General features: G+C 26.5%; 1 protein-coding gene across 5 annotated transcripts in view; it reads right to left on the bottom strand.

The window, feature by feature from the left end:
• Window positions 1–822: 822 nt before the first annotated feature.
• LOC107450543 (electroneutral sodium bicarbonate exchanger 1) overlaps window positions 823–11066 on the bottom strand; it is a 44356-nt gene continuing 34112 nt past the window's right edge. For all 5 annotated transcript variants that reach the window (XM_071183193.2, XM_043041247.3, XM_043041246.3 and 2 more), the window contains 5 exons: window positions 10891–10959; window positions 10639–10815; window positions 5673–5798; window positions 3027–3193; window positions 823–1833 (listed from right to left, as the gene is read on the bottom strand). In XM_071183193.2, coding sequence (XP_071039294.2) covers window positions 1647–1833; window positions 3027–3193; window positions 5673–5798; window positions 10639–10815; window positions 10891–10959 — 726 coding nt within the window. In that variant the 3' untranslated portion in view covers window positions 823–1646. The remainder of the gene's footprint in view (window positions 1834–3026; window positions 3194–5672; window positions 5799–10638; window positions 10816–10890; window positions 10960–11066) is intronic.

Raw genomic sequence — 11066 nt, 5'->3', positions numbered from 1 at the left:
CTAAAGTAAAATTTGGTTCAAACAATAAAGGCATTGCATTGGCTGAATTATTCATAAGGCGTTTATAAAGCACTCAATATTCTATATGTGATAGTTGTTTCATAAAAAATGTTAACAAGATCTTTAATGTATCAAGTAAATGATTTATATCAAGGTCTCCTTATAAGCAGCAAAAAGGTGTTTTACGATAGAAAAAATATTTTTTAATAGAATAATATAATATTTTTATAAGAATTCTTTATAAATTTACTTAATTTTGCTATTTAAATGGAAAATTTAAAGTTAAACAAAAAATTACTAAAATATTTGACTGTCACTGTTTTAAAATTGAATAGAAAATTTCATATATTATTTAAAAATTGATATATATACCACAATGATTTCTGATTGCATATATTGAGCATTTTATGACCCAGTAGTATAAGATCTAAAAAGCCAAAGAATTCGATCATAAAACAATACACAAAAGTGCACACATAAACAAAACTAAGCATTAAAGCAATGAGCTAAATATATATGTATATATATATAAATTAAAAAACAATTTCCTTAACCTTTAAAAAATAAAAATGCAATGTTTACAAAGACAAAAGCATAAAAAACATATAAAGTAAAAGGATTAAATGTTAAAAGGATATGTGATAAATCATTTAAATAGGAAAAAAACTTAAATTAAGATAAGACTGAGATCAAAACTAGATTATTGTTCTATTTTTGGCAAACATAAGCAAAACATAAATAATTATTTAAATACCTGCCAACTAAAAAGAAATGGATTTGAGATTCATTCATTTTAAGTAGTTTTAAAAGTGTCAATTGCTATTTCTTTTTTCTATATGTGGCACAAAGTATCTGCTAGTGTGCCTGTGTCGCTGTTGAGATGAGGGCAAAAGGAGGCACTTACAGGTCGCACAAATATATGGTCCTTCAGAAATATATGGTACTAAAAATTTTGAATACATTACTATTTTTATAATAAAAATATATTTTTTAACAGGTAAATGAAAGAAAAAAAAACTATTTTTTGGATATATGTTATAATTTTAACTCAGACTATTTCTACTTATAATCCAGAAAAAAGAATTCGAAATAAGGAATTGAGTAGCTTTTAATTTTATTTTAATTAGAATGCAAGGACTTTTAAGAAGCATCTAATGTCCGAGGCATTCAAACACTGCTGCAACTTCATTTAACATTATTTCCTTAAACTATGGAGGAAAACTTGATTACTGCAGAGATTTTAGAAATGAAAAAAAAAAAAAAAAAAAAAAAAACACTTAAACATGCGTTTTCTATTATTTTCCTACAAACCCTTTAATTCTAAGCTACAAAGCCTTTAATTCTTTAATCAGCTTTGTAACATAACTAAGCTTTTGTTTCAAACCAAAAACTTAAAAAGAGCACAAGATCAACAATATAATAAGAAAAAAAGGGAGAATTAGGTTGGCAGGTATAAAAGTTTGGATGTGCATCAAAACAACCAACAATTACTAAATAATCTTTGATAAAGAGATTAGGAGCTTAAAAAAATAATAATGCACCTTTAAATTTATGAAGTAGATTTGAGCATGCATTATGAACACTGTAGGTGATTATCCGCAATGAACACAACATATCAAAGGCAATTTCTTGGCTTGAAATCTCAATCAAACTAATGTCCTGTTAGTATAGCTTTTAGTGGAATCACTCATAGAGTTTGGCGCCAAAGGAGAGGATGGAGTGTCGGTAGCAGAATTGGTATATTCTTCATCACCTTCTTCCTCCATCACAGATAACCTCTTGCAATCTTCAAATTTCGATGCATCTCGTTTGTTGTGCTTTTTCTTTTTGTTGCTGTTACAGAAAATTTATAATTGAGTTTTTAGTTTAAAATCTACTTTTCATAATGCAATAAACATGCATTTTAAAGCTCATAGTATAAAAATTAATACACTATTTATTTTTAATGAATTAGATTCAAAAAGATGGGATAGAAAAAATCAGAATCGAAGAGAAAAAAATATATTGTGTTTTTGGTTGTAAAGTGGCCTTGTTGTGCTATTTTGCTTCAAAATCAATGATCTGGTAAATATATGCATTCAAATTAAGGTTTGAAATTCCATTTGTTAAAAATAAAAATTTTATTTTTAAATAAAATTGAATATTTGTAAGCACAATTGAATATTTGTTAGCACAATGTTCCAAAGGTAAAATATATTTCACATTTCTATATATGCCTCCTCTTTTTTCACATATTAAAGATAATGTTTGAACTGAACGCCTCTAAAATATGAATGTAAGCAGAAACGTAGAACACATAACTAATAAAGGAAAGTACACAAGTATAAAGAAAATAATTGTGAATGTTTAGGCACAAAAATTGTTAGTTTAGTGTTTTACTTAAATTATTGAAATTGTATGTGAAAATTTGATGTGTAAGAGAAATAAAAAAAAATTTTTTTTTCAGAAATGCAAAAAACATATAAATATACATATATTTGTATATAACATGATTTTAAAAATATTTTCTTTGATCTCACTCCCATCTGAGAAAGTTTCTTCAAACATACTTGGAACATGCCAATAAGAAGGATTTTTTTGTTGTTATAAGCAGAATTGTAGAATATGTAGTTGAATTAATTATGAAATCATTTTTTTACTGCTTAAAAATTAAAGATAAATTAAATAAACCAGCTTTATCACAAATTTGGCATGACTTTTATTACATTTGAAAAGGTGTTAAGATTTTCATCATTATCCTTCAATATCTCATGTATTATAAAGTTTTACTCCAATAAGACTTTAGATAAACTATCTAAAAAGGAATATTTCCTGGTCATAAATATTGGTTTTCCTTAATTTTTGGTCCGAAAAGTTTAAGACAAAATATGATACAATAAAATATTATTTCTGGTTATAAATGTTTTTCAAGTACTCTAAAATTAACTGTAACAATACAAAAACAGACAAAGTATCTTGTAAATCTGCATAAAACAGAAAATAATTATTTATAAAAAGTATAATAAAAATAATAAAAATCTACTGACCATTTCACAACTTGTTTGAAGTTTTTTGATGTTTTCTGAGATTGTTGATCTATACATTTCCAAATACTGCTCTGCATCAGGACTTCAGAAATATTAATATTAGCATGGCTATTTTGTCGGCTTTTTACAACATTTTCTTGGGATTTTTCTTTTTCTGAATGCTCACTCTGTAAAGAAGGCACACTATCAATCAGGCAAAATATTTAAATGTTAATTTTTTTTTTGGTCCAAGAACCCTATACCCTATCACAAATAATAGACCACAATAAAGAATAATCACAAATAATAGAAAGTTTGGCAAATAATAGACCATGGATATACATGGATTTTTTTCTAGACTTCAATAAACATTTTCAAGAAGTGTCCAGAACTCACCAAAAGTTACATTCTGGCAGAAAAAAACAATTTTAAGGTTATGACACTTAAAAATTTTATAATAAACTCTAGATATCAAAACATTAATCAAATAGACTCCTGATTTTTATAGCTTTGTGACGTCTAGTTGCTATTATAGTACTTTAATACCTGATTGCAAACATAAAATTTTATCATTTTTCTATATATCAATAAAAATTTAAAAGTATTTCACTCCAACTAAACCTGTTTGACGTCAATAAAGAAAATATAAAAGCAGTTTTTAATTCATCGTCTGTGAGTCGAATGATTAGCTACTGAATAACACTAAATAAGTTTAGTTATTTGGATAAATACTTAAAATTATTTGCAAAGATTCTAAATTTATTTAATTTAGAAACTTTGAATACTAAATAAAAAAGGAAGCAGGTTTTTAATATGTCTGTGAGTTGAATGATGAGTTATAGAAAAGCACAAATTATGTTTAGTTGTCTAGAACTTATTCAATTTTAACCAAACAACTGAATGAATAAACGCAAGTGTTAAATTATAATATGTTAAAAAGTAACCTAAAAAAATTTCAACTAAATACAGCATATAATAAGGAAAAAGTTAATTTAAAAACATGTATATAAGAACTTAAGTAAAAAATAATACAGTATCTTAGCGGAAATTCAAGATGATGTTAAATAACTTAAATTTATTCATCTTTTCCCCTTTTTTTTGCGCGCGAACAGGTTGACAACTATAAGTGAACAAGTACAAAGTCTACATTTTAAAGATGATAAAACTAAGTATCTCTTAGCCAGAAATTTATATCAATCAACTTATATTGTACTAGTGACATTTACTTCATCTCTTGCTCCTCAATCAACGTTGTTTTAAACTTCACGTAGTTTCGGCACAAAAATTGGATGACTGTAATAATATGATGAAAATTAAAAAAAAGAGGTTTCATTGCTCAAATTCAGTGCTACGTATTTTAATATAGAACTTTGATCCACCGATCTCACATCTTCCGTTTTTCAGTATGACCTGCATTGTTTAAATGGTCCTCATCATAAATGCTATTCCTAAAATTTTAATAATACCCACTTAGATCTTTTTTAAATAAGCAGATTTTCGATTTTATCTCGGTTAGAAAAGCTATCAACATTGGGGGAAAAATTTTTGAAGTTCATTTGTTTCGAGGGGAAAAAATAATAGCGTCTGGGATTGATAATGAAGAAAATGATGATTTGTTTCAGATAGGGAAAAACGTGTGAAACAACAGGTTTGATGTTTATGCATCAGTTAATAAAAATGTTGAAACTTGCGGTGTTGTTGGTTCAAGATATGGTTGCAGAAAGAAGTACTAAGTGACACTGATAGAGAACAAACCTAACGCAATTAATTAGATATTTCCAAAAGGCCTCAAAGCCTTTAAAACCACGAGGAACTTTTTGTATTCACACGGACTTTCTACAAATTAACAGAAATCTACAACAAATGTCAAAAATTTATTGATTGCACCAAGAAGAAAGAAAACCAAAATTTCCAAATATTTTAAATAAATAAATATATTTATCCTTCTTTTGCAAGAAGTAATTAATTTTTTTCAATTTTTTTTATTGCTTAATGTAAATTTCTTAATTTTCATAGATTTTCTAGTCATTTTTTGATATTTTAAGTTGATACATGTGAAACTTTTCTCGTATCTATGGTTTGTAATGAATGGTTCCTTGAGAAACGATCTAAGGTTCTACTGTAAATATAAATATAGCCCGGATTTTAACAAATTTATATCAATTAGTGACATTAATTCTATCGTTTGCCTCTCAATCAATGCTGTTTCAAACTCCATGCAGTATTGGGACAAAAATTGGATCACAGTAGCAAAAAAAAAAAAAAAAAAAAAAAATTGCTGATCAAGTTCATTGCTATGTATTTTAATACTTAAAGCATAAATAAATGACTTTATTGGCACTTATTATTTAGGACAACAGAGCAATACAAATACTTAGATTAAAACAAAATTATACATCCATCTGCAATTAATGCTCTATTTTTAAATAAGGAAAACTTTTGCCTGCTGGTCACTTTTATTTAATAAATTTTTACAACATAATAGAATTCAACCGTGACTTAATATCTCAGCAATGTAAGAGATGGCAAAATAGGCAGATGGATTCCTGATAATATTACTTATCTAAAAGCACTCTAACAAAGAGTGCTTTAAAATAAAATTTTTTTGCTTAAGCAATGGAAATACATTATATTTTAAATTTTTTCCAAACATTACAAATAATATACCTGGCTAATTGAGCTATCATTTTTCTTGAAGATAGACCTTTCTGGCATCTCATCATCTAATAGCTTCAATTGTCTCTTATCATACACATAACTAAGTCCTTTTCTACAAAAAATAACAGCTACAAGCTACGAAAAAATACAAAAAGTTTTTAAAAATTAAATAAAAAACTAACTTTTTAAACATAGTGGAAAGTATCAACTAAGAGGGGGGAAATAAATAATGACAAATTCAAATTCAGGTGAGAATTTTCCATTCAAATTGAGCAGGTCTTCTAAGTGATCCCACGGTTAATTCACATACAGATATAAATAACAGCCTACAGTAATTTATTATTTAATCACTTATTATAAATTATAATTACTTATTATAAATTATAATAAATTATTTATTATTATAAACTTTATACAGTTTATAAATTAAAAGTTTGGGGAAATAAAAAAATTAACTACTTATCAAACTTATTACTACTTATCATACTTATCAAAAAAATTAATCTAACTCTGAAATATAATTTAATAATATTTAATAAGCTGAAACCTTAGTAAGGTTAATTCACATACAGATATAAATAACAGCCTACAGTAATTTATTATTTAATCACTTATTATAAATTATAATTACTTATTATAAATTATAATAAATTATTTATTATTATAAACTTTATACAGTTTATAAATTAAAAGTTTGGGGAAATAAAAAAATTAACTACTTATCAAACTTATTACTACTTATCATACTTATCAAAAAAATTAATCTAACTCTGAAATATAATTTAATAATATTTAATAAGCTGAAACCTTAGTAAGGAAACATAAGTTATGATTTTATCGAATTGATCCAATTTTGCTAACACACTAACTGATGGAGAGACTGAAAATTATATTAAATTTTTTTTAATGCTATCTTACGTAATTTAATCTTATTAAAGTTGTTTATAATGATTAAGTAATTAAATTTTTATATTATAAGTTCTTTAAAACACATTTTATAGATATTTTAATAAAATAAAAATGTATGACAATACGAAATGCAAAAGGAATAAGACAATCTAAAGGTAAACACAAAGAAGAAGTCTAAATTATTAAGCTTTATTGCAAACCATACAGATTTTTTTTATGATAATAATTAGATAATAATAAAATAAACTAGAATCTCAAACAAAACATGCATAGCAAAACTTTTCAAAATATATGTACATATTTAATTTTTACATTCCTTCAAAGAAAGAAATAATATGAAGGTGTCAGTCATAATTTAATAAACTTATATAAAATTTTATTTTACATCATTATTGCAATTTTATAGCTTAATTTTTATAAATTTTCTAAAATATTGAAAATAAATTTAATGTCCCTCCAGAGCGGTAAAGCAAATGCAGTATTTTTAATCTATTTACAAAGAAAAGCTGCCAGGAAAGTGTAAAACAGAGCACATATCATACGTACATTATGGGGGGGGGGCAGCCAAATAACTTCTGATCTAATAATCGGATCTTCACGGTCTAGGACTCAATTTTAATGGTTCAAGGTGGTGTCTTTAAATATGCTAACTAATTAGTACTAACTAAATGATGATACTGTAAGTTGGGAAATGAAACACAAAAACATACTTTCTATGAATAAACATAACCTTTTTTTAAAAATATTTTTTTCTTCTTCAAAATTTGACTTTTTAGGAATCTATTAATCTTGCCTAAATTTTGTATTTTCCCATGTAAAATAACATTCTTTGAAATAATGTAAAAATTTATGCACCTTACAATTCAAATATTTTTGGCCATTATTAAATAAAATTATTACAAATAATAAACATTTTAACTAACTAACTCCCTGGCATTACAGTCCATGTTGGACCATGGCCTCACTAACAATTTTCCTCCAAAGTCGCCTGTCTCTAGCTCTTTGTTTCAGTTTCGGACTTTTAGAGTCTTAAGGTCTTTTTCCACCTCGTCAAGCTATCTTTTGACCGGCCTTCCTCTTTTCCTTTGGCCCTGGCTAATAAACATTTACTAAAAGTTATATTTTGCACTGAATTATCTTTCGATAAACCAATTTTATAATTGTGTGCAAAAATGTTTCAATTTGTTCAAAAAGTTCTCAAATATGGTGAAAAACACATACAGTTACATACATTAAGGGGGTCCAAACTTTGGATCGCTCTACTGATCAAGCTATTGGAACCATATTTCCCAGACTTCGGGAACCCACTACATTTTGGAGGCAAGAAATCTGAATCCATCAAAAAAGGGTTTGTTTATTAAAATAAAAATTATGTTTTTGCGTCTGATTTCATAGCTCAAAATATCATGGGCACTAATTAATTAGTATACTTAAGGTCAATCACTCAAACCATTAAGATTGCGTCCTAGAACAAGAAAATCCGATCATTAGATAAAAAGTTATTCGAGCTGGTCATTTTTTTTTTGTGCACTACACAAGGGTTCATACAGAGATCAGAAGAAGAAATCCAAGGAGTATCCAAGGAGTCCAAAATTTTAAGGACTTATCAAAAATTTAAAAACTTTGTGCAAAAGATAGTCTTTTTTAAAAATTAAAAAGCAGTTATTATAAGGAATTTGCAAAAATATATATTTTGAATTTAATTTCTATCCCTTTTGAAATAAATTTTGACTTTGTCAAACTTCGTCAAGAAAAATAAATTAAGTTATCACTTTGACACATAAATGCATTTTCTAATTTCAAATATTTTAATAAATCTTGTTAAAGTACAGATGTTAAAGATTGACATAAAAACCTACCAATCTTATATTTTTAAATTTGAATACATAAGAAAATCTAAGGCATTTTATACAAAAAAAAAATTACAGCAAATTATTAATTAAGTTTGCTTGTAACATGTAAAATTATTTGTTAATATTTTTCTTCTTCTAACTCTTGCAATTCAATTTTTATTCTTTTAAAAGTTTTCTTAAACTGCTAGATTTTGACAGCTAAGTCATATCCAGTGGTGCAAGTGGCTAAAAATGGCTTTGGAGCAACAAAAAAGCAATTTTGGAGCAGCGAAACGAAGATTTGGAGCACATGTAATAAAAAGAATTATATATAATTTAATTTAATATAGCCAATATATTTCTTTAAAAAAAAGATCTTTTGGCAAAAGCAATTTAAATAAATTCAATATTGCGTGGCTCATACTATTTTCTAAATTAATAATTACTTTATTTAATTCTGTAAAAGGTACCTAATTCAAGACTCTAATTAATTTAACTATTATTTAAGGTTATCGAGTGTATTTTTCTGTAAAATTTTAATAAATGTTATTGGTAATAGCATATTCAACAAAACATTAACAAGATTAATATTGATCATACTGAATTCATAAAAATATGTAAAGAATAAAACAAATTAAGAAAACTTTAATAAATTTTTATTACAAATGTAAATTAGTGAATGGCTCATAATAAATTTTTATTAAAATTGGTTACCTAGTACAGTATTTCATTAATGAAATGATTAAAAAAAAAAAAATTTTTAAATGCAAATTGAATGAGTATTGGAGCTAAAAAAAATTTGTCAGAAGTAAATTATTATATTGTCCCTACACTCATAATATTTCACAAATCTGTGATAATTAAAATTTTTTATATCAATTGTTTTAAATCAAAGATCATTTTTAAATCATTAAGAGTTGAATTAAAGTATTTTTGAATGACAAATCTGAAAATCATAAGATTTTTTGCTGCATTTAAAATATTGAAAGCCCAGTCCCTCTCTTCATGCTTGCCTCTAAATATTATTAAGTTTTTTCCTTGAACAAATTAAGAGCAACGAAAATTTTGAAAGTAATAATACAATAATAAAATGCAATAAGTAAAAAACAGAAAAATATTATTTTTAAAAAAAAATCAATTAAGCAAAATCAATGTTTAAATACAATATGCAATTAGTGGATGGTCCCTCAGATAAAAAATTACGTTTAAGAAACTCAATTAATTTTTATCTTTATTAAATTAAATGAATAAAGGGGAGATGGAAATTTTGAGGTTATGAAGCTTAGTGATTCTTGACTACTCCGAGGATCAACATGAAAATATGTACTTAGTGCATGGTCCCTCAAATTAATTCAAAAATCATGGTACTAATCTATAAATAAAATAGCGCAAGAAGGCCATTATCTTGCCATTGACGAAGTTGATAGCACTTATGACTATGAAATTAACAAGAGAAATAAAATTTTATCTTGCTATTAAAATTTGGCAATGTTTAGTTGGTCCCCGAAAATTCGAGAGAAGTTTCGATTCCATTTCAGAGAGTGGAAAATGAAGCCTGAAAATCAGAATATCTTGCAAAATAAAGCAGAGTTGCACATGAAAGTGCGAGAATCCTTCCCACTGAATCCAGAGCAGTAGCTTGGTTGCCGCAAAATTGTGACTTCACGATACCCAGGGAAAAATATCCTTTTTGGAGCAATTTAAGCCAACTACTTCAATTTGGAGCATGTAGGAGCAGGTTTCCACAATTGGCGCGGATCGGCGCAGCACTTGCACCACTGCATATCATTTAGTTTCCCAGCTTAGACAGCAAATTCATCAGCGGACTTAGTAAGTTCATCTATGCAAAGCAATAATCAAGGAGTTTCTAAGGACTAATTTGGAAATCTAAGTAGTTCCAAGTACTCCTTGGAGACATTTTTATTTCCAAGGAGTTTCTAAGGAGTATAAGGAGTCTGTACGCACCCTGACACATGAATAATTGTTAAAAGAAAGAAATAAAATGAGAGAAAAAAACACATCACTAGGTATGAGTTTTGTAAGACTAAAATCTAAAATGCTAATTAATAAGCATGTAAATAAGATAATCATAGTTGAATATTTTTCCTGGCATCAATAGCAATCATATTCCTTTATTACATTTAATCAACTAATTTTTTTTAAAAAAAAAAGCTTTAAAAAAGTGCAAAAATATAACAGAAATTTGATGTGATTATGAAAAATTTAAAACTTACCAAAACTGGAAAAGCAAATGCAGTATATCTAAACAATTTACAAGTAAACAGGATAACACAGAGTAAAAACTGCAGGACAGTGTAAGCTGCAATAAGTCTTATAGGAGCAAAGCGTACATAGCTGTAGTCAGGCTGATATTTTTCTGGCATCAAGAATAATTGGATTCTATCAACAAACTAGAAAAGCAAAATCATATAATAATTCATCCTTGTAAGTAAATCATCATAATTTGTTTCAGCAAAAATTTTTACCTGTAAACCATTTAAAGAGGTTACACCCATAAACAAGAAAATTCCATAAAACACAGGCATTGGAATCAGCTAGAAAATAAATACACAAGTAATCAGCAACAGTTTATTTTAATCAACACAATAACTATTAACTTATCATACAAAGCTGATAGTTGGGTAGAGCTTTAGTTTATCAC

Source organism: Parasteatoda tepidariorum, chromosome 7, assembly GCF_982258835.1.
Source record: "Parasteatoda tepidariorum strain Cologne lab strain chromosome 7, Ptep-v5.0, whole genome shotgun sequence".
NCBI lineage: Eukaryota > Metazoa > Arthropoda > Arachnida > Araneae > Theridiidae > Parasteatoda > Parasteatoda tepidariorum.
Note: the sequence above shows the minus strand (reverse complement) of the source record. Positions and strands in the feature narration are given on the sequence as shown.